This window comes from Rhinopithecus roxellana, chromosome 2 (genome assembly GCF_007565055.1).
Source record: "Rhinopithecus roxellana isolate Shanxi Qingling chromosome 2, ASM756505v1, whole genome shotgun sequence".
Classification (NCBI taxonomy): Eukaryota; Metazoa; Chordata; class Mammalia; order Primates; family Cercopithecidae; genus Rhinopithecus; species Rhinopithecus roxellana.
Genome location: NC_044550.1, coordinates 40,691,183 through 40,716,572, shown reverse-complemented (window position 1 = coordinate 40,716,572; position 25,390 = coordinate 40,691,183). Strand labels below are relative to the sequence as shown.

The following is a 25,390-nucleotide window of genomic DNA, read 5'->3' as shown; positions in this document are numbered from 1 at the left end:
CTACTTTGTATGATCACATCTTTATCAATACTTTGCACCATATGCAAAAATGAACTTATAAAATTATAAAAACATAAACTGTCTACAAGAAAACAGCGTTTTGACCCTGTGTTAAAAAAGCTCTTAAGATAAAAAAGCACAAACCACAAAAAAGTATTCTTTTTGTGGTTTGAAAAATTGAATTTCAGAGACTATTGTAAAACATGTATCTGATAAAGAACTCATATCCAAATATATAAAGACATAAAAACTCTCTCAATCAATAATTAAAAACTATTTTAAAAACAGGTAGAGATTTTAAAAGACAGTTTATTAAAGAAGATATATGAATGGCAAATAATCATATTAAAAGACACTCAAATTCATGGCCAGTGATATGAAAATGAAAACCAAAATGATACACTACCACACACACATAAAAATGTTTAAAATCATATAAACAGACAACACAGAGTATAAGGAAGCTGCAGCACAACTGAAATTCTCATACACTTCTGGTGAGAATGCAAAATGGTACAGCTACTTTGCAAAACAGTTTGGCTGTTTCTTATGAAATTAAACATGGTCTTGGTCCTCCAAGATGGCCAAATAGGTACAGCTCCAGTTTGCAGCTCCCAGCGAGATTGACGTGGAAGACGGGTGATTTCAGCATTTCCAACATGAGGTACCTGGGTCATCCCACTGGAACTGATTGGAGTAGTGAGTGCAGCCCAAGAAGGGCGAGTTGAAGCACAGTGGTATGTCACCTCACCTGGGAAGCACAAGCGGTCAGGGGATTTCCCTTTCGTAGCCAAGGGAAGCCATCACAGACTGTACTTGGAAAAATGGTACACTTCCACCCAAATACTCTGCTTTTCCCACCATCTTAGCAACCAGCAGACCAGGAGATTCATTCCTGTGCCTGGCTTGGCAGATCCTATTCCCATGGAGCCTTGCTCACTGCTAGCGCAGCTGTCTGAGATCCACCTGCAAGGCTGCTGCCTGGCGAGGGAACAGGTGTTCGCCATTGCTGAGGCTTGAGTAAGTAAACAAAGCAGCTGGGAAGTTTGAACTGGGTGGAGCCTACCCCAGCTCAGCAAGACCTACTGCCTCTATAGACTCAACCTCTGTGGGGAGGGCTTAGCTAAACAAAAGGCAGCAGACAACTTCTGCAGACTTAAATGTCCCTGTCTGACGGCACTGAAGACAGCGCTGGTTCTCCCAGCATGGCGTTCAAGCTCTGAGAACAGACAGACTGCCTCCTCCCCATGTATCCTGACTGGGAGACACCTTCCAGTAGGGGCGGGCAAGACACCTCATACAGGTTGGTGCCCCTCTGGGACGAAGCTTCCAGAGGAAGGATCAGGCAGCAATATTTACTGTTCCTTTGTAGTCCTTAGAGACCTACAAAGAGACTTAGTCTCCCACACAATAATAATGGGAGACTGTAACACTCCACTACCAATATTAGACAGATCAACGAGACAGAAGGTTAACAAGGATATCCAGGACTTGAACTCAGCTCTGCACCAAGAGGACCTAATAGACATCTACAGAACTCTCCACCCCAAATCAACAGAGTATACATTATTCTCAGCACTACATCGCACTTATTCTAAAACTGACCACATAATTGGAAGTAAAACACTCCTCAGCAAATGTAAAAGAACAAATCACAATGAACTGTCTCTCAGACCACACAGTACAATCAAATTAGAACTCAGGATTAATAAACTCAAAACCACACAACTACGTGGAAACTGAACAACCTGCTCCTCAATGACTACTGCGTAAATAACTAAATGAAGGCAGAAATAAAGATGTTCTTTGAAACCAATGAGAACAAAGACACAACATACCAGAATCTCTGGGAAGCATTCAAAGCAGTGCGTACAGGAAATTTATAGCAGTAAATGCCCACAAGAGAAAGGAGGAAAGATCTAAAATTGACACCCTAACATCACAATTAAAAGAACTAGAGAAGCAATAGCAAACACATTCAAAAGCTAGCAGAAGGCAATAAATAACTAAGATCAGAGCAGAACTGAGGGAGCTAGAGACACAAAAAACCCTTAAAAAAATCCATGAATCTAGGAGCTGGTTTTTGGAAAAGATCAACAAAATTGATAGACCACTAGCAAGACTAATAAAGAAGAAAAGAGAGAAGAATGAAACAGATGCAATAAAAAAACGATAAAGGGGATATCACCACCGATCCCACAGAAATACAAACTACCACCAGAGAATACTATAAGCCCCTCTATGCAAATAAACCAGAAAATCTAGAAGAAATGGATAAATTCCTGGACACATACACCTTCCCAAGACTAAACCAGCAAAAAGTTGAATCTCTGAATAGAACAATAACAGGTTCTGAAATTGGGGCAATAATTAATAGCCTACCAACCAAAAAGAGTCCACGACCAGACGGATTCACAGCCAAATTCTATCAAAGTTACATGGAGGAGCTGGTACCTTTCCTTCTGAAACTATTCCAATCAACAGAAAAAAAGGGAATCTTCCCTAACTCATGTTATGAGACCAGCATCATCCTGATACCAAAGTCTGGCAGAAATACAAAAAAAAAAAAAAAAGAGAATTTTAGACCAATATCCCTGATGAACATCGATGCAAAAATCCTCAATAAAATATTGGCAAACCGAATCCAGCAGCACATCAAAAAGCTTATTGAACATGATCAAGTCGGCTTCATCCCTGGGATGCAAGGCTGATTCAACATACACACATCAATAAACGTAATCCATCACATAAACAGAACCAATGACAAAAACCACATGATTATCTCAATAGGTACAGAAAAGGCCTTCAACAAAATTCAACAGCCTTTCATGCTAAAAACTCCCAATGACTTAGGTATTGATAGAACGTTATCTCAAAATAATAAGAGCTATTTATGACAAACCCACAGCCATCATACTGAATGGGCAAAAACTGGATGCATTCCCTTGGAAAACTGGTACAAGGCAAGGATGCCCTCTCTCACCACTCCTATTCAACATAGTGTTGAAAGTTCTGGCCAGAGTAATCAGGCACGAGAAAGAAATAAAGGGTATTCAATTAAGAAAAGAGGAAGTCAAATGGTCTCTGTTTGCAGATGACCTGATTGTATATTTAGAAAATCCCATCTTCTCAGCCCAAAATCTCCTTAAGCTGATAAGCAACTTCAGCAAAGTCTCAGGATACAAAATCAACGTGCAAAAATCACAATCATTCCTACACACCAATTATAGACAAAGAGATAGCCAAATTGTGAGTGAACTTTCATTCACAATTGCTACAAAGAGAATAAAATACCTAGGAATTCAACTTGCAAGGAATGTGAAGAACCTCTTCAAGAAGTAGTACAAACCACTACTCAAGGAAATGAAAGAGGACACAAACAAATGGAAGAACATTCCAAGCTCATGGAAAGGAAGAATCAATGTCATTAAAACGCCCATATTGCCCAAAAAGGTAATTTATAGATTCAATGCCATCCCCATCAAGCTACCAAGGACTTTCTTCACAGAATTGGAAAAAACTACTTTAAAGTTCATGTGGAACCAAAAAAGACCCCACATTGCCAAGACAATCCTAAGTCAAAAGAACAAAGCTGGAAGCATCACGCTACCTGACCTCAAATAATACTTCAAGGCTACAGTAACCAAAACAGCATGGTACTGGTACCAAAACAGACATATAGACCAATAGAACAGAACAGGGGCCTCAGAAAAAACACCACACATCTCCACCGATCTGATCTTTGATAAACCTGACAAAAACAAGCAATGGGGAAAGGACTCCTTGTTTAATAAATGGTGCTGGGAAAACTGGATAGCCATATGTAGAAAGCTGAAACTGGATCCCTTCCTTACACCTTATACAAAAATTAACTCAAGATGAATTAAAAAATTAAATGTAAGATCTAAAACCATAAAAACTCTAGAAGAAACCTAGGCAATAACCATTCAGAACCTAGGCATGGGCAAAGACTTCATGACTAAAACACCAAAAGCAATGGCAACAAAAGCCAAAACAGACAAATGGGACCTAATTAAACCAAAGAGCTTCTGCACAGCAAAAGAAACTAACATCAGAGTGAACAGCAACCTACAGAATGGGAGAAAATATTTGCAATCTATCCATCTGACAAAGGGCTAATATCCAGAATCTACAAAGAACTTAAAACAAATTTACAAAAAAAAAAAACACAAAAAACAAACAACCCCATCAAAAAGTGGGCAAAGGATATGAATAGACACTTCTCAAAAGAAGATACTTATTCAGCCCCCAGACACATGCAAAAATGCTCATCATCACTGGTCATCAGAGAAATGCAAATCAAAACCACAATGAGATACCATCTCACACCAATTAGAATAGCAATCATTAAAAAGTCAGGAAACAACAGGTGCTGGAGAGGATGTGGAGAAATAGGAACACTTTTACACTGTTGGTGGGATTGTAAACTGGTTCACCATTGTGGAAAACAGTATGGCGATTCCTCAAGGATGTAGAAATAGAAATACCATATGACCCAGCCATCCCACTACTGGGTATACACCCAAAGGATTATAAATCATGCTGCTATAAAGACACATGCACACATATGTTTATTGCAGCACTATTCGCAATAGCAAAGACTTAGAATCAACACAAATCTCCATCAGTGACAGACTGGATTAAGAAAATGTGGCACATATACACCATGGAATACTATGCAGCCATAAAAAGGATGAGTTTGTGTCTTTTGTAGGGACATAGATGCAGCTGGAAACCATCATTCTCAGCAAACTATCACAAGAACAGAAAACAAAACACCGCATGTTCTCACTCATAGGTGGGACCTGAACAATGAGAACACATGGACATAGGGCAGGGAACATCACAGGGGATGGTGGCTGGGGGAGTGAAATCATTAAGAGAAATACCTAATGTAAACGACAAGTTGATGGGTGCAGCAAACCAACATGGCACATGTATACCTACGTAAGAAACCTGCACGTTGTGCACATATACCCTAGAACTTAAAGTATAAAAGAAAATAAATAAAATAAACATACACCTATCATAAGACTCTGTAACACACTTTAGGGTAGTTATATAAGAGAAGCAAAGACATATGTCCACATCAAAATCTATATGCAAGTAGTTGTAATAACTGTATTCATAATTGCTCAGACCGGAAACAGCCCATATTTGCCATCAAGTGATATAAAAACAAACTGTAGTACACAATGAAACAAAAAAACAAATACCACATGTTCTCACTTACAAGTGGGAGCTAAATGATGAGAACACATGGATACACAGAGGGGAACAACACACACTGGGGCCTACTGGAGGGTGGGAAGGGCGGGGAAAATAACTAACAGGTACTAGGCTTAATACCTGGGTGATGACATAATATGTATGACAAACCTCCATGATGCAAATTTACCTATATAACAAACTTGCACATGTACCCCTAAACTTAAAAGAAAAAACAAAAATGAAATGAACATGCAACAAAATGGATAAAACTCAAGTTAATTATAATTAGTGATAGAAACCAGATTCAAAAGGCTACACATACTATATGATTCCATTTATATGACATTCTGGAAAAGAAAAAATCTATAGTGGATGCTAAGGTTTGGTTATGGGCTGGGGAGGTAATTATAAAGAGGCATGAGGGAACTGTTTTGCATTACGGAATGTTTTATATTTTCATTGTGGTGGTAGACCCATTACTGTACACTTTGACCTAATTGCATACATCTGAATTGATAGTGTACAAAATTTTTTATAACTACACACCTAAAAAGAGTGAAAAATTTGCTTTATGTAAATTTCACATCAATAAACTTGATAAATACCTAATCACATCCTTCTGTTTAATCACAGACTTCTACAATCTATTTCTAGCTTTTCATACATTTTATTTTCTCAAAGCACTATATATGCAATACAAGGTCTTTCACTATGGCTAGTCAGTCACTGTTTTCAGTACATTTATTATTTATTTCTTTGTGTAATTATAGAACATATGATGTTAAAGCTTTTACCACTGATGTTAAGATTCTCACTTCCTGAGATGGTTTGGCTGTGCCCCCACCCAAAATCTCATCTTGAATTGTAATCCCCATAATCACCACGTCAACGTGGGACCAGGCAGAGGTTACTGGAAGGTGGAGGTGGTTCTCCCATGCTATTCTGATGATAGTGAGTTTCACGAGATCTGACAGTTTTATAAGCATCTGGCAGTTCCCCTGCTTGCACTCACTCTGTCTTCCCACACTGCAAAGAAGCTGCCTGCTTCTCCTGTGCTTCTGCCATGATGGTAAAGTTTCCTGAGGCTTCCCCAGTCATGTGGAACTGTGAGTCAATTACCTCTTTCCTATATAAATTACCCAGTTTTGGGTATTTCCTTATAGCAGTGTGAGAACAGACTAATATAGTAAATTGGTACAGCAGAGAGTGGGGTGCTGCGAAAAAGATACCCAAAAGTGTGGAAGTGACTTTGGAACTGGAAAAGGCAGAGGTTAAAATAGTTTGGAGGGCTCAGTAGACGATAGGAAGATGTGGGAAAGTCTGGTACTTATCAGTTTTGACCAAAATACTGATAGTGATATGGACAATGAAGTCAAGGCTGAGGTGGTCTCAGATGGAGACAAGGATCCTGTTGGGAACTAGAATAAAGGTGACTCTTATTATGATTTAGTAAAGAGACTGGCGGCATTTTGGCCCTGCCCTAGAGATCTGTAGAACGTTGCTTGAGAGAGATGATTTAGGGTATCTGGCAGAGAAATGTCTAAGTAGTAAAGCGTTCAAGGTGTGACTGAGGTGCTCTTAAAAGCATTAAGTTTTATGCATTCACAAAAAGATGGTTTGGAATTGGAACTTATGTTTAAAAGAGAAGCAGAGCATTGAAGTTTGGAAAAAATGCAGCCTGATGATACAATAGAAAAGAAAAATCCATTTTCAGAGGAGAAATTCAAGTCAGCTGCAGAAATTTCCATAAATAACAAGCAGGCAAATGTTAATTGCCAAGACAATGGGAAAATGTCTCCAGGCATGTCAGAGGTCTTCAAGACAGCTGCTCCCATCACAAGTCTGGAGGCCTAATAGGAAAAAAATGGTTTTATGGGGTGGGCCCAGGGCCCTGCTGCTTTGTACAGTCTCAGGACATGGTGCCCTGTGTCCCATTCATGGCTAAAAGGGGCCAATGTACAGCTCAGGCTGTTGCTTCAGAGGTTACAAGCCCTAAGCCTTGGTGGCTTACACATGGCGTTGGGCCTGCGGGTGCACAGAAGTCAAGAATCGAGGTTTGGGAACCTCTGCCTAGATTTCAGAGGATGTTAAGAAAACACCTGGATGTCCAGACAGCAGTTTACTGCGGGGTGGGGGGAGCCCTCATGGAGAACCTCTTGCTAAGGCAGTGCAGAAGGAAAATGTGGGGTTGGAGGCCCCACAGAAAGTCCCCATTGGCACTGCCTAGTAGAGCTGTGAGAAGAGTGCCACAGTCCTCCAGATCCTGGAATGGTAGATCCAACGAAAGCTTGGACCATGAATCTGGAAAAGCTGCAACACTCAATGCCAACTCATAAAAGCAGTTGGAAGTGGGGGCTGTACCTTGTATAGCCACAGGGTGAAGATGCCCAAGACCATGGGAACCCACCTCTTGCATCAGTGTCACCTGGATGTGAGACATGGAGTCAAAGAAGATCATTTTGGAACCTTAAGGATTAATGACTGCCCTACTGGATTTTACAGTGTGTGGGGCCTGTAGCCCCTTTGTTTTGCCCAATTTCTCCCATTTGGAATGGGAGCATTTATCTAATGTCTGTACCCTCACTGCATCTAGGAAGTAACTAACTTGCTTCTGATTTTACAGGTTCATAAGTGGAAAGGACTTGACTTGCTCAGATAGGACTTTGGACTTGGACTTCTGGATTAATGCTGGAATGGGCTAACACTTTTGGGGATTGTTGGAAAGGCGCGATTGTGTTTTGAAATGTGAGTACATGAGATTCAGGAGGGACCAGGGATGAAATGATACATTTTGGCTGTGTCTCCATCCAAAATCTCATCTTGAATTGTTATCCCCATAATCCCCACAGGTCAAGGGCAGGACCACGTGGAGGTAATCAGTGAGTGATAGTGAGTGAGTCTCATGAGAGCTGATGGTTTTATAAGAACCTGGCAGTTCCCCTGCTTGTACTCACTCTGTCCTGCCACCCTGTGAAGAGGTTCCTGTTTCTCCTTTGTCTCGTGCCATGATTGTAAGTTTCCTGAGGCCTCCCCAGCCATGAGGAACTGTGAGTCAATTAAACTTCTTTCCTTTATAAATAACCCATCTCAGGATTTCTTCATAGCAGTATGAGAATGGACTAATACACTTCCCTCTCATTTTTATAAAATAAGAACAAAAATAATAGACTCTTCAAATAATTGCACAAACACCACCATGTTTATAGCTGCTTAAATAAAACTGTTGACAAGCAGGCACTGGCATCATAACACACAAAAAAATCATTTTCTAAGTGACATGTTTAAATCTAAATCTGATGTGCAAAATGTGATAAAGAGATGTGAATGTATAATGTATATAACAGGTGACTTAGAAGAAAGCTAACACATATAAGTTTAAGTGGGTTAACAAATCAAGTAAATCATAACAGAATAATAAAGAATAATAGTAAAAAATAGCAGCAGCAAATAGTAATTACTATATGTCACATGACATTTCTAAGTACTTTACAAAATTAAATCATTTAATGTTCACAATAACCCTATGAAGGTAGGTTAATTCTATTTTATAGATTTATAAATTAAAACAGAAAAAAGTGAAATAAAGTTGTCTAATGCCACAGAGTAGCAAAGCTGGATGTGAAGGAAAAGAGAATACTAATATACAGAACACTTATGTATTAACAAACAGATATTCGGACAGCCATAAATTTCAATAGTCACCTTCTCTTCCAAGGTTTCACTTATAGATGTTGCTAGTTTCAACAGTTCTTCTGAATCTTGTTGGCATCTACAACTCAAAACAGAAAACCCTAACTTTAGTTTTCTCAACTGCCATAAACAGTAGGACATACTCAAAATTAAAATTTAGGAAATATATAAAAGAATGTGGGATTTTGCCAACAGGTAGCACAAAATGTTTTACTGATTTAAAGATGATTGGCTTATAAATACATTACTTCAAAATCCCACTTAGTATATAAATAAGCTTAGTCTTTTTTTTTTTTTTTTTTTTTTTTTTTGAGACAGTCTCTCACTCTGTCACCCAGGCTGGAGTGCATTGGTGCAATCTTGGCTCACTGCACCCTCTGCCTCCTGGTTCAAGCGATTCTCATGCCTCAGCCTCCCAAGGAGCTGGGATTAACAGCATGCACCACCATGCCTGGTAACTTCTGTATTTTTAGCAGAGACAGGGTTTCGCCATGTTGGCCAGGCTGGTCTCGAACTCCTGGCCTCAAATGATCCACCTGCCTCAGCCTCCCAAAGTCCTGGGATCATAGGCGTGGGCCACCACACCCAACCCCAAGATTTAATCCAAAATATAAAAAGTAAAAACCTTCTGCAACAGTACTCTGACTTAACAGGGTATAAAGTTAAAAAAAAATTACTATGGATCAATAATTCAGTAATTCTCAGAATTTTTGTTTGTTTGTTTTAAAAAGCTTTAATTTTTAAAGGCTTCAAAGTGGGAAAATTCACATTTAGTATGATTCCACTTTTTTTTTTTTTTTTTTTTTTGAGACGGAGTCTTGCTCTGTCGCCCGGGCTGGAGTGCAGTGGCCGGATCTCAGCTCACTGCAAGCTCCGCCTCCCGGGTTCACACCATTCTCCTGCCTCAGCCTCCCGAGTAGCTGGGACTACAGGCGCCCGCCAGGTCGCCCGGCTAGTTTTTTGTATTTTTAGTAGAGATGGGGTTTCACCATGTTAGCCAGGATGGTCTTGATCTCCTGACCTCGTGATCCGCCCGTCTCGGCCTCCCAAAGTGCTGGGATTACAGGCTTGAGCCACTGCACCCGGCCTGATTCCACTTTTAAAACCAATTTCTCCACTCCCACCAGGAAAAGGACTAGAAGGTCATAATAAATCTTTACACAGCTTGGCATATCTATTGGTATTGTAATTACAAAGGGCATAGTTACTTTTTAAATTATAATTTCTGAACTACTACTTTTATAAAAAGGAAAATACTTATTTTTAAACTTAAAACATTACCCAACATTTGGCTTGCGACTGTATTTCTCCTGAAACTGGTCCAAGGCAAGCATAGCTGTGTGAATCTCTAAAGGTGCCTATTAAGAACATTAAAAATTGGCCAACATTTACTTGTATGTCCCAGGCACTGGGCTAAATGCTTTTAAAACACTATTTAACCATCACAATAAACACATTAGCTTAATACAATTATTAACTCTATTTAACAAATAAGAAAACTGAAGGTTAGAAGTTAAATGACTTAACCTCAAGGCCATGAAGGTAAATGATTTAATCCCCTTTCCTTATTAAAATTTACAAATTTGGAAACTTTTAGTTCCTTCCTTATCACATTTCCTGCTATAAAATTACATCCATTAAAAAGAAAAATAGAATACATACTCAAGGCTTTTTTGGTAAGAAATATGCATTATATAAAAATGGTACGATTCAGAAAATCTTTTAATAAGATCATTTGTACAAGTTATTGAAATCGTCTTTTAATTATCAAAGTTGGCAAATCGTTATAAAAGTGAAACTTTTTCCTTTTACTTTCACATTTTTTCTATGACACAAATTCCTATTTTTAATCCTCGGAAGTCAACTCTCAATATGTGAGTATAACCTTTATTATACTCACATTATAAGGCCCAACAGTAAGATATCTACATGGTTATTCCATTTTAACTTTATAATCACTCGCTAATTCTCATCTCTGATTCTGCTGCCTCTCTCAAACCTGTAAGTGTTTATTTACCTCAGGTTTGCTAAAATCCACAATAAGGCACTTTGGATGTTTTATCTGCCTCTCCAGTGGTTCCTGATATGGAAAAAAAAAAAAAAATCATTACTTCAGAGTAAGTGAGCGATTATTGGACAAAATATACTGTTATATATCAGCGCACTAAAAACTAGGGAACTCTCCCAAGGGTCTGAAATAAGTAGGGTTGGGCTGATATGTTTTAACTGAAATAGAAACTAGCTACCACTCTTATGACCATACTTAAAAAAAAAAAGTTAAATGCAATAAAACAACCCACTCCACACAGTAAATTTGGGAACAATTAGTAAAAACATTTGCATACCTAAAAAAATTTATTATTTTAATCTAAAAGCTACCATATTTTTCTAATACCAGGTTATCAAGACTTATTCAATTCTGTATGAAGAACACAAAGGCAAAACAAACAAAAAAAAACCCAAAACATCCAACCAATCTAAAACTGAGACATATCCAATTAAAACTTGGAGACAAAGCACAAGGAGATATGCAGGAGCACATGTGACTAGATATATTATTTATTTTTTTTGTATTCTAACTTTGGGTTGAACAAAGTCTTGTAAACACCTGGAGTTGTTAATAGTTCTGGAAAAGAAAAGGCAATTACATTAAAACCTTGAGAACTTGTAAGAAAAAACAGAGATGTGTTAGCTTATCCTGAGAAGGAGCCCAAGGATTTTAGTAGCACAAGATCCCTTAGTTCCCTGACACTACATTCTCTATATTCAGCTATTTACATTTTCCTTTCAATGCCAGTTGTTTTTAGAAATTATTTTACATTTCCAACATACATACTGTTTTCTGAAATTTATAAAATTAAATTAAATTTTAAAAACCAGGATTAACAAGTATAATTTGAATATCTTCATTTTAGAAACTTAAATAATAATAAAGTAAAACAACTCTTGCTAAATCTTGAAAATACATTAGTTTTATTTCTTGTCTTAGAAAGTAAGTTGTAATACGTATGATAAACTCTTTGATAATTCACAAAGGTATAGTTCCTTTTGGGTATACCCATTTAGCTCAACTATATGTATATGGTATTCTGGCTATAAAAGATGTGTAAATTTTTTGTTAATATCCATTTTATTCATTTATTTCATTAGATTAATTCCATTTCCCTCAAAGCAGGTATAAAAGAAAAAAAAAATTCTGTTTCACATTTAATCTGTTTGGTTAACTGAGTAGTTACTTCATTGTCTCTTCTGCCTTTCTTTTTCTGTAAAGAAATATTTTTTAAGCAGAAAAAAAAAATACTTACAAAGAAAACTGTTTTAGGAGTCTTAACTTGGACAGCTATGCCTCCATGTAAATATGGTTCCAGTTCCGTAGTGTCACCAATACTAAAAGAAAATGGCGATATCACTAGAAGAAAAAAATTGAAAAGTTACACAGGGAAACAGATATTTAAATTTCAACTCTTATTGTCATAAAATTTTAATTATTCCCAATTTACAAAATTAAAAAATTCCAGCATAGTGGTTTTTTTGTTCGTTTGTTTGTTTTTTAATGAAGAGCTGGGAGGAGTGTGGGGACCTAGACAGTGTTTTTTCCAATGTGAAACTCCAGGACTTAAAAATAACGAAGGAGACTTATAGAAAAAGAGTAATGAGGGCTACTCATTATTAGATATTAAAATATATCATAACATACTAATAACATACTAATAACTACCTATCATAATAATATAATATGGTACTGGTTAATAAACAGACAACTGGAAAAGATTAGAGAATTCAGAAACAGTCTCAAGTACACAAAGGACAAAATTAAGGTGGCACCTCAATCAGTAAGGAAAAGATAAGATTGATTATTCAGTAAATCTGATAGAGAAAAAAGACATCTGGGAAAACACCTATTGCAAATGGACAGAAGTTTTAAGTGTCAAAAAAGACGCTAACAATTTCTTAGACAAAAGCATGAGAGAAAAATTCCTTTAAAACCATGTAGTAAGGAAGGCTTTTCTAAGTAACACTCTAAATAAAAACCATAAAAGAAAATAATTAAAATTTGATTATGAAAACATAAAAAAGAAAATCTCATGACAAAAACCCATCATAAGCAACATCAAAAGATAAATGGCAAACCAGAAAAATATTATGCTCTGTCTGGGCATGGTGGCATGTGCCTGTAGTCCCATCTAATCAGGAGGCCAAGGCAGCAGGATCACTTGAACCCAGGAGACTGTAGTGTGCTAAACTGTATCTGTGAATAGCCACTGTACTCCAGCCTGGATAACAAAGTGAGACCCTCATTTCTTGAAAAGAAAAAACATGGTCCAATAACATTTTCATCTATATTATGACATATTAGGTAGCTTTAAAAGAAAATTTAAAGGAAAAAAAAAAGGAGGTTCTCCAATTACTAATGAGAAAAGATCACAAATATATTTTATTTAATAAAAAGATAAAGGACAGCACTGTATAATGTGCTTCCTTCTGTGTTAAAAACAATCAAACAAACAAATACACAATAAACTAAGACTAACAGTTACCTGTGGTAGTGGATGAGAACTGTGAGGGTGAAATCAAGTTTGGGCAGAACACTTTTCATTGTAAATATTTACTGTTTCTCATTTCTGAACTATTTGCTTATTCAAAAAATTAAGTTAAAAAAACCAAGTAAGCCCTCCCCTTTACTTAATATATTATACAATACAGGCATCTATACTATATAATATGTAATATACACTATATATGTGTATATATAATAAATATATGAAGTAGACAGAATGGTCAGCAGAGTGAACACCAAACTTAGCTGCTGTTACCTCTGGAGAGGAAAGGAAGTCTGAAGTAGGATTCATTTTTAACCCTATTTAAACATATACACATACATATATATCTAGAATAAGTTTGTATTATTTTAGCTATTTAACATTGTTTTTTGGCTGGTCATGAGGTTTTTTTGATCTTCATGCCTGTAATTACAGCACTTTGGGCAGCCAAGGGGAAAGGCTGACTTGAGCCCTGGGGTTTGAGACCAGCCTGAGCAACATAGAGAGATCTTGTCTCTACAAAAATAAAAAAAGTTAGCCAGGTGTGGTGGCACACGCCTGTGGTTCCCAGCTACTTGGGAGGCTGAGGTGGGAGGATCACTTGGGCCCAGGAGGCTGAGGGTACAGTGAGACACGATCATGTCACTGCACTTCAGCCTGAGCAACAGAGCAAGATGCTATCTCAAAAAAAAAAAAAAACAAAACAAAAAAACAACAGACAAAAAAACAAAACATCTTTTCATGCTAGCAGAATATTACTTTAGATCAGTAAGTAGCAATTTATAAATGTTAAGGGAAAAAAAAGCTTCCTAACAGCCACTCTAAACTTATTCATCTCTCCCTCCAAAGAATTATTGGCACAAAATGTGAGTTTTCTTTCTCTTTGTTTCTTGACATGCAGTGGCTCCTCTTTATATAAGCAGCCTCATAATCTGAACCTTCACCACAATTCACCACAACATGGACCCCAAAATTACAAATAATAATCCTAAATGATTAATTTTAATAAAAATAGACATTCTTTAATATATATGATCTGAACCTGTATTTAAAATACTTAGACATAATCAGGAAACAAAATCAAACAGTTTTGTTATACAACATGCATGCTAAAATTACAAATAATAAACCTAAATGATTAATTTTAATAAAAATAGACATTAATATATATGATCTGAATCTGTATTTAAAATAATTAGATGTAATCAGGAAACAAAATCAAACAGTTTTGTTATACAACATGCACGCTAAAATTACAAATAATAATCCTAAATGATTAATTTTAATAAAAAGACATATTCTTTAATATCTATGATCTGAACCTGTATTTAAAATAATTAGATGTAGCTGGCAAAAAAAAATCAAATAGTTTTGTTATCAAAAATACTTATAGATTCAAAGTTGTTTATCTATAAACAGTTTGTAATAAGAATTGATTTTTCCCTCTTCTGAGGATATATTTTGCCGTCATTAAAAAAAAGTAATTCCATTTACTGTCTATAAATTAAATACATAGTTATATTTTCAAATGCCCTAAAGATAAAACTGCATCAATTTTCCCTAAATAGGTGTACGCATGCCATATAGTTATGGGTTGTCCAGTACTGTCTTTGACTCTTTTCAACGTGGCTGAAGGGAAAACACAAACTACATAGATTAACTCTGCTATAAATTCATTATATTAAACTTCAAATGGGCCCTATATGATGCCTGACATCTTTCCATTTTCAAGAATGTCTACTTTCCTCCTGGTTTTGGTACTTTTCATTGCCTTTTGGCAATGACTTCACATTAGTCCAATGAAAAAACAGACTCCTTCAACTGCTTGCCAACAAACCTACAAACTTGCCTGCAGACATGACATTCACCCCTTTTATTCAAGCCACTGAACAAGAACATATATCCCAACCAACATCTAGACATCTTCCTTTAAATACTTCATTGCTACCTCATTTTACAAAGCTAAACTATACTCTTTATCTACAAAACCTACTCCCTTTCTTGCATTCCTTCAGTGAATATGTTGACTGACCATGTAGAAATCTTCACTCACCTATAGTATGTGATCAAGTTTCTTCCTAAATATCTTAAGATTAAGACTTGTGAGTTCAATTCTCCCTGCCAGCCCTGCTGTATTAATTTCTTGTAGTTCCTTTAGTACTGTTTTGCATCTGAGCCTTTTCTGTTCGTCTCTGCATAAATAATCTTTTTTCAATACCTTCCTAAGCCAATGCAACCTTCACATTTTAATCAAGACACCCTGTCCCACTGCTGCTGTCCCAAAACTGGGTAGGTTTCCTTGCTAAGTTTGGTGTCCCCAAAATGGGTATATTCTCTTAATATCATCAGTGTTTAACAACATCTTCACTTGGATTGAATATTTTGAGGCCAAGGGCTTTAGATCATGTCTCTCTGAGTTGACGTTCTGTTCCCAATACTAAGTAAAGTGTCTGAACTATAAATTTGCTGAATAAGTATAAATGAATTAAGAAAACACATTGACTTACCCGTTATTTGTTGTATAGATCCATTTAAACCTGTCATTCCATTAATTTCTCGAAATGTTAGGAATTGTCCTGTCTCCAGTTTGTGAGGATGATTTTCAAGGCAAGTAACAATGCCAGGATTTGCCTAAAAATAAGAGTGATCTATTGAAAAAGAAGTTCACATATTCTTGGTGTACAAATTGAAATCTTAAGCAAAAATGGCAAAGTTATCATAAAATTCTCAAAACCAAAATTCTACGCTATTCTTCTGTTAGTAAAAGCAGGCCTTTAAAAAGCTATCACAAAATAATGATCAAATTATTACTACTTTTTAAATGAATGCTGAAAATATAATTTCTATGTTTGGTAGGAGATGTTCAAAGATTCCATAGAAAGGATCAAATATTTAATAGATTCAAAAACTCTTGTAACTTGTAAAAAACATTCCAAGTTATCTAATAGTTTTAAATGTGAGAAAAAACCATGGGCATAAATGATAAAAGCCTGACACTGAAGATCAAAGAATAGTAAAGAAGGAGGATAGAAATTTTAAAGATGGGAATCTGTTAGTTTACAGCTTGCTCAACGCTTTAAAGAAATATTGTGTAGCTTATCAGCTATATTTCCTATAGTATTCAATAAAAGATAACACGAATGCAATAAGAATCCACACATTTTGGAATTTATTCTCTGTGTTTTTTTCAGGGACAAACTAAAATCAACTAGAGAAAGTAAAAGGTTAAGTAGTAATATGCCTGAAAGAGTAACTCAAGTAGAATAACAAATCACTCCGTAAGCAGAAAGATATACAGAATGACTTTTTGATAAATTTTTCTTAAAAAGGCATGAGAGAGAGAGTACTGGGTCTCTATCACCATGAGATTACACTAGGTTTAAAAATAAAGTATAAAAACAAGAAATACGAATTACAAATACTAGTATGTTAAAGTATACTATCATTCCCTTATTTTGTCTTCTTTTGGACTTCAACGTAAGTTGATTACAAAGAATACAAATAAAGTAAATTATTTGGGTAAAAGGATAGTAAAAGGGGATCATAATGATTTCTCCAGTTCTTTTATGGAATAAAAAATTGAGCTTATGCATGATCAAGAGTATGGTTAGAAAATTTTGAATTTGAAGGTTAATCAAAACTTTCTACACCTTCTAAATAATGCTTTAGAAATATAATAAATTAGAAATGCTTTTCTCTAATATGATTTAAGTGTGCCTTTTTAGAGTATTAGGCTAGGTGACTTACAACATACTTAGTGCATCCACTATCTAACACAATCAACAATTCAGTAAACACTGAATCACAATTCATGACCCATAGGAGGTAACATAGAATAAAATTAAAATTTATGACAAGCAAATGTTGCGCTATCAAGTATTATTATTTTTTTTTTTCTTTCTTTATTTTTGAGATGTGGTCTCACTCTGTCACCCAGGCTGCAGTGCAGTAGTGTGATCTTGGCTCACTGCAACTTCCACCTCCCAGGTTCAAGTTATCCTCCCATCTCAGCCTCCTGAGTAGCTGGGACCACACACCACCATACCTGGTTAATTTTTTGTATTTTTGGTAGACACGGAGTTTCACCATGTTGCCCAGGCTGGTCTCAAACTCCTGAGCTAAAGTGATCCACCCCTGTCAGCCTCCAAAAGTGCTCGGATTGTAGGTATGAGCCTCCGTGCTTGGCCCTATCAAGTATTATTTGTTAGAGGAAATCCAGAATATTTTTAACAATTAATATTCCAGATTTAATTTAGTTTTAATATAATGAAGTCAAGAAATTAGCTACATATTCCCTCATTATCTTAAAACACTATAAAACAAATTTTACATACTGTAATACTTTGCTGACACCGCCTTTTTGAAAATAGCATTCACATCAACTTTAACAAAATTTATTTCAAAAGTTCATTAATATAATCATACTTGCGTTATGTTTGAAATGAAAATTTCTTTTGGTTCTTCTCCTGTTGTATCTAAAACTTCAAATTCATCACCGAAATCACAAAATAACCTTGACCAAATTCCATGTACATCTGCACTGATAAACTGTAAAATGGCAAAAACAAGTTCAAGCTTATTTATATAAAGAAAAAAAAAAACACTCTACTATCCTAGCCCATTTCATGATAATTTCATTTATAATTAAGTATACCCTGTAGAACCTATAGAATACAAAGTAAATAATAAACAGGATAAACTGATGTAGACTGGTTTAGGAATCAAAGATTTTCAGTACTTTTAGTAAATGGATGTCCAGTACAACAAAATTAGAATATCAGCATACCATCTTTAAAAATTCTACGACTTTGAAATAACAAAAATTCTGTGATTTTAAAATTTTGTGCTTGTCACAAAATTCAGGCACAACATAAAAGAAAGAGATACTTTGGCTTAATGGTCCAGCACTGAATTCTTACTTGTTATTTTAGGAAAGAGGAATGAAGTGCTCATTTACCAAAAGCAGCAGAGTTAATGGAAAATAGAATAGAGCTAAAAGCTGAGAGCAGAGTCTACAGAAAAAAAGGCTGAAAAACTGATATCACAAATCAAAGCCATGAAATACAAAACATTAAGTTTTTAAATCATAAATGTTTTATTAAAAGCAGTTTTTCTGACACATGCATTGTCTCCATTCTGAGAATTTGTAAATAAATTATGTTTGGGCTTAAAGCTATTTTTAGAGCTACTGCTAATAAAGAGAGATCCTTATTCTGTAATGCACCCAATCTTGCATAAAATAATGTTTTTCTAACATAATTAAGTATATTGATATTATGGTATAAGAACATATTAAAATAATTTATAATCCCAATTACATGAAATAGTGATATGGATAACAGAAGACCATCTCCCACTTGATCATATATTGACTTTACTGATCAAAATGGGTACATATAGCATTTTTTTTTACAAGACATAAAACTGGACAGAAACCTAGAAGCTTTTTTTTAAAGTTTAACGCTAAAGAATATATCAATTATGTAAACAAATATTTTAATTTATAAACTTGCATAGTTATTTTGTAACATTTCTGTGCCCTATTGTAAGTTTACTGGCTATTCTGTCTTAATCACATGCTTAAATTGTAAACCACAGCACAAATGCTCTACAGAGCATAAATATGCTATGTAAATATCACAATTCAAAAATTTTCAACACACCTACATCATAAATTATGATTTTTGACTTAGTGCCTAACTCAAAGAAACAAGTAGCTTTTTCCTTTTTCCAATGAAACAATCCCCAAAACAAAAGAGATGAGGTTAGTAATGAATTCAATCACATGTGAAGAACTGTGATTTTTCCCATCTAAACCTCTTCCCAAAGTCACTGTGCACCTAATTATGCTGGAGATTTAAAAATCTATGAGTCGGAGGCGTGACAAGATGGCCGAATAGGAACAGCTCCACTCTCCAACTCCCAGCGCGAGCGACACAGAAGACCGGTGATTTCTGCATTTTCAACTGAGGTACTGGGGTCATCTCACTAGGGAGTGCCGGACAATCCGTGCTGGTCAGCTGCTGCAGCCCGACCAGCGAGAGCTGAAGCAGGGCGAGGCATCGCCTCACCTGGGAAGCGCAAGGGGGAAGGGAGTCCCTTTTCCTAGCCAGGGGAACTGAGACACACAACACCTGTAAAATCGGGTGACTCCCACCCCAATACTGTGCTTTGAGCAAACGGGCACACCAGGAGATTGTATCTCACACCTGGCCGGGAGGGTCCCATGGCCACAGAGCCTCCCTCATTGCTAGCACAGCAGTCTGAGATCTAACCGCGAGGCAGCAGCGAGGCTGGGGGAGGGGCGTCCGCCATTGCTGAGGCTTAAGTAGGTAAACAAAGCCGCTGGGAAGCTTGAACTGGGTGGAGCTCACAGCAGCTCAAGGAAACCTGCCTGTCTCTGTAGACTCCACCTCTGGGGACAGGGCACAGCTAAACAACAACAACAACAAAAGCAGCAGGAACCTTTGCAGACGCAAACGACTCTGTCTGATAGCTTTGAAGAGAGCAGTGGATCTCCCCACACGGAGGTTGAGATCTGAGAAGGGACAGACTACCTGCTCAAGTGGGTCCCTGACCCCTGAGTAGCCTAACTGGGAGACATCCCCCACTAGGGGCAGTCTGATACCCCATACCTCACAGGGTGCAGTACACCCCTGAGAGGAAGCTTCCAAAGTAAGTATCAGACAGCTACACTCGCTGTTCAGCGATATTCTATCTTCTGCAACCCCTGCTGCTGATACCCAGGCAAACAGGGTCTGGAGTGGACCTCAAGCAATCTCCAACAGACCTACAGCTGAGGGTCCTGACTATTAGAAGGAAAACTATCAAACAGGAAGAACACCTATACCAAAACCCCATCAGTACGTCACCATCATCAAAGACCAAAGGCAGATAAAACCACAAACATGGGGAAGAAGCAGGGCAGAAAAGCTGGAAATTCAAAAAATAAGAGCGCATCTCCCCCGGCAAAGGAGCGCAGCTCATCGCCAGCAATGGATTGAAGCTGGTCAGAGAATGACTTTGACGAGATGAGAGAAGAAGGCTTCAGTCCATCAAACTTCTCAGAGCTAAAGGAGGAATTATGTACCCAGAGCAAAGAAACTAAAAATCTTGAAAAAAAAGTGGAAGAATTGACAGCTAGAATAATTAATGCAGAGAAAGTCATATACGAAATGACAGAGATAAAAACCATGACACGAGAAATACGTCACAAATGCACAAGCTTCAGTAACCGACTCGATCAACTGGAAGAAAGAGTATCAGTGATTAAGGATCAAATGAATGAAACGAAGCGAGAAGAGAAACCAAAAGAAAAAAGAAGAAAAAGAAATGAACAAAGCCTGAAAGAAGTATGGGATTATGTAAAAAGACCAAATCTACATCTGATTGGGGTGCCTGAAAGTGAGGGGGAAAATGGAACCAAGCTGGAAAACACTCTTCAGAATATCAGCCAGGAGAACTTCCCCAACCTAGTAGGGCAGGCCAACATTCAAATTCAGGAAATACAGAGAACACCACAAAGATACTCCTCGAGAAGAGCAACTCCAAGACACATAATTGCCAGATTCACCAAAGTTGAAATGAAGAAAAAAATCTTAAGGGCAGACAGAGAGAAAGGTCGGGTTACCCACAAAGAGAAGCCCATCAGACTAACAGCAGATCTCTCGGCAGAAACTCTACAAGCCAGAAGAGAGTGGGGGCCAATATTCAACATTCTTAAAGAAAAGAATTTTCAACCCAGAATTTCATATCCAGCCAAACTAAGTTTCATAAGTGAAGGAGAAATAAAATCCTTTACAGATAAGCAAATGCTTAGAGATTTTGTCACCACCAGGCCTGCCTTACAAGAGACCCTGAAGGAAGCCCTAAACATGGAAAGGAACAAACGGCACCAGCCATTGCAAAAACATGCCAAAATGTAAAGACCATCGAGGCTAGGAAGAAACTGCATCAACTAACGAACAAAATAACCACTTAATATCATAATGGCAGGATCAAGTTCACACATAACAATATTAACCTTAAATGTAAATGGACTAAATGCTCCAATTAAAAGACACAGACTGGCAAACTGGATAAAGAGTCAAGACCCATCAGTCTGCTGTATTCAGGAGACCCATCTCACATGCAGAGACATACATAGGCTCAAAATAAAGGGATGGAAGAAGATCTACCAAGCAAATGGAGAACAAAAAAAAGCAGGGGTTGCAATCCTAGTCTCTGATAAAACAGACTTTAAACCACCAAAGATCAAAAGAGACAAAGAAGGCCATTACATAATGGTAAACGGATCAATTCAACAGGAAGAGCTAACTCTCCTAAATATATACACACCCAATACAGGAGCACCCACATTCATAAAGCAAGTCCTTAGAAACTTACAAAGAGACTTAGACTCCCATACAATAATAATGGGAGACTTCAACACTGCACTGTCAACATTAGACAGATCAATGAGACAGAAAGTTAACAAGGATATCCAGGAATTGAACTCATCTCTGCACCAAGCGGACCTAATAGACATCTATAGAACTCTCCACCCCAAATCAACAGAATATACATTCTTCTCAACACCACATCGCACTTATTCCAAAATTGACCACATAATTGGAAGTAAAGCACTCCTTAGCAAATGTAAAAGAACAGAAATTATAACAAACCGTCTCTCAGACCACAGTGCAATCAAACTAGAACTCAGGACTAAGAAACTCAATCTAAACCGCTCAACTACATGGAAACTGAACAACCTGCTCCTGAATGACTACTGAGTACATAATGAAATGAAGGCAGAAATAAAGATGTTCTTTGAAACCAATGAGAACAAAGATACAACATACCAGAATCTCTGGGACACATTTAAAGCAGTGTGTAGAGGGAAATTTATAGCACTAAATGCCCACAAGAGAAAGCTGGAAATATCTAAAATTGACACTCTAACATCACAATTAAAAGAACTAGAGAGGCAAGAGCAAACACAGTCAAAAGCTAGCAGAAGGCAAGAAATAACTAAGATCAGAGCAGAACTGAAGGAGTTAGAGACACAAAAAACCCTCCAAAAAATCAATGAATCCAGGAGTTGGTCTTTTGAAAATATCAACAAAATTGACAGACCGCTAGCAAGACTAATAAAGAAGAAAAGAGAGGGGCCGGGCGCGGTGGCTCAAGCCTGTAATCCCAGCACTTTGGGAGGCCGAGACGGGCGGATCACAAGGTCAGGAGATCGAGACCATCCTGGCTAACACAGTGAAACCCCCTCTCTACTAAAAATACAAAAACTAGCCGGGCGAGGTGGCGGGCGCCTGTAGTCCCAGCTACTCGGGAGGCTGAGGCAGGAGAATGGCGTAAACCCGGGAGGCGGAGCTTGCAGTGAGCTGAGATCCGGCCACTGCACTCCAGTCCGGGCGACAGAGCGAGACTCCGCCTCAAAAAAAAAAAAAAAAAAAAAAAAAAAAAAAAAAAAAAAGAAAAGAGAGAAGAATCAAATAGACGCAATAAAAAATGATAAAGGGGATATCACCACCGACCCCATGGAAATACAAACTACCATCAGAGAATACTATAAACACCTCTACGCAAATAAACTAGAAAATCTAGAAGAAATAGATAATTTCCTGGACACTTACACTCTTCCAAGACTAAACCAGGAAGAAGTTGAATCCCTAAATAGACTAATAGCAGGCTCTGAAATTGAGGCAATAATTAATAGCCTAGCAACCAAAAAAAGTCCCAGGACCACATGGATTCACAGCTGAATTCTACCAGAGGTACAAGGAGGAGCTGGGACCATTCCTTCTGAAACTACTCCAATCAATAGAAAAAGAGGGAATCCTCCCTAACTCAATTTATGAGGCCAACATCATCCTGATACCAAAGCCTGGCAGAGACACAACAAAAAAAGAAAATTTTAGACCAATATCCCTGATGAACATCGATGCAAAAATCCTCAATAAAATACTGGCAAAACGGATTCAGCAGCACTATCAAAAAGCTTATCCACCATGATCAAGTGGGCTTCATCCCTGGGATGCAAGGCTGGGTCAACATTCGCAAATCAATAAACGTAATCCAGCATATAAACAGAACCAAAGACAAGAACCACATGATTATCTCAATAGACGCAGAAAAGGCTTTTGACAAAATTCAACAGCCTTTCATGCTAAAAACGCTCAATAAATTCGGTATTGATGGAACGTACCACAAAATAATAAGAGCTATTTATGACAAACCCACAGCCAATATCATACTGAATGGGTAAAAACTGGAAAAATTTCCCTTTGAAAACTGGCACAAGACAGGGATGCCCTCTCTCACCGCTCCTATTCAACATAGTGTTGGAAGTTCTGGCTAGGGCAATCAGGCAAGAGAAAGAAATCAAGGGTATTCAGTCAGGAAAAGAAGAAGTCAAATTGTCCCTGTTTGCAGATGACATGATTGTATATTTAGAAAACCCCACTGTCTCAGCCCAAAATCTCCTTAAGCTGATAAGCAACTTCAGCAAAGTCTCAGGATACAAAATTAATGTGCAGAAATCACAAGCATTCTTATACACCAGTAACAGACAAGCAGAGAGCCAAATCATGAATGAACTTCCATTCACAATTGCTTCAAAGAGAATAAAATACCTAGGAATCCAACTTAGAAGGGATGTCAAGGACCTCTTCAAGGAGAACTACAAACCACTGCTCAGTGAAATCAAAGAGGACACAAACAAATGGAAGAACATACCATGCTCATGGATAGGAAGAATCAATATCGTGAAAATGGCCATACTGCCCAAGGTTATTTATAGATTCAATGCCATCCCCATCAAGCTACCAATGAGTTTCTTCACAGAATTGGAAAAAACTGCTTTAAAGTTCATATGGAACCAAAAAAGAGCCCACATTGCCAAGCAATCCTAAGTCAAAAGAACGAAGCTGGAGGCATCACCCTACCTGACTTCAAACTATACTATAAGGCTACAGTAACCAAAACAGCATGGTACTGGTACCAAAACAGAGATATAGACCAATGGAACAGAACAGAGTCCTCAGAAATAATACCACACATCTACAGCCATCTGATCTTTGACAAACCTGAGAGAAACAAGAAATGGGGAAAGGATTCCCTATTTAATAAATGGTGCTGGGAAAATTGGCTAGCCATAAGTAGAAAGCTGAAACTGGATCCTTTCCTTACTCCTTATACGAAAATTAATTCAAGATGGAATAGAGACTTAAATGTTAGACCTAATACCATAAAAACCCTAGAAGAAAACCTAGGTAGTACCATTCAGGACATAGGCATGGGCAAGGACTTCATGTCTAAAACACCAAAAGCAACAGCAACAAAAGCCAAAATTGACAAATGGGATCTAATTAAACTAAAGAGCTTCTGCACAGCAAAAGAAACTACCATCAGAGTGAACAGGCAACCTACAGAATGGGAGAAAATTTTTGCAATCTACTCATCTGACAAAGGGCTGGTATCCAGAACCTACAAAGAACTCAAACAAATTTACAAGAAAAAAACAAACAACCCCATCAAAAAGTGGGCAAAGGATATGAACAGACATTTCTCAAAAGAAGACATTCATACAGCCAACAGACACATGAAAAAATGCTCATCATCACTTGCCATCAGAGAAATGCAAATCAAAATCATAATGAGATACCATCTCACACCAGTTAGAATGGCAATCATTAAAAAGTCAGGAAACAACAGGTGTTGGAGAGGATGTGGAGAAATAGGAACACTTTTACACTGTTGGTGGGATTGTAAACTAGTTCAACCATTATGGAAAACAGTATGGCGATTCCTCAAGGATCTAGAACTAGATGTACCATATGACCCAGCCATCCCACTACTGGGTATATATCCAAAGGATTATAAATCATGCTGCTATAAAGACACATGCACACGTATGTTTATTGCAGCACTATTCA

At 37.3% G+C, this 25,390-nt stretch overlaps 1 protein-coding gene across 2 annotated transcripts in view; it reads right to left on the bottom strand.

The window, feature by feature from the left end:
- Positions 1 to 25,390, bottom strand: part of UBA6 (ubiquitin like modifier activating enzyme 6) — an 82,872-nt gene that overhangs the window by 33,425 nt on the left and 24,057 nt on the right. For both annotated transcript variants that reach the window (XR_748209.2, XM_010365544.2), the window contains exons 8-13: positions 17,889 to 18,011; positions 15,971 to 16,094; positions 12,228 to 12,331; positions 10,940 to 11,002; positions 10,204 to 10,280; positions 8,935 to 9,001 (exon numbers count right to left, since the gene is read on the bottom strand). Coding sequence is in view for 1 of the 2 variants with exons in the window: in XM_010365544.2 (XP_010363846.2) it covers positions 8,935 to 9,001; positions 10,204 to 10,280; positions 10,940 to 11,002; positions 12,228 to 12,331; positions 15,971 to 16,094; positions 17,889 to 18,011 (558 nt within the window). In the remaining variant the exon portion in view is untranslated. The remainder of the gene's footprint in view (positions 1 to 8,934; positions 9,002 to 10,203; positions 10,281 to 10,939; positions 11,003 to 12,227; positions 12,332 to 15,970; positions 16,095 to 17,888; positions 18,012 to 25,390) is intronic.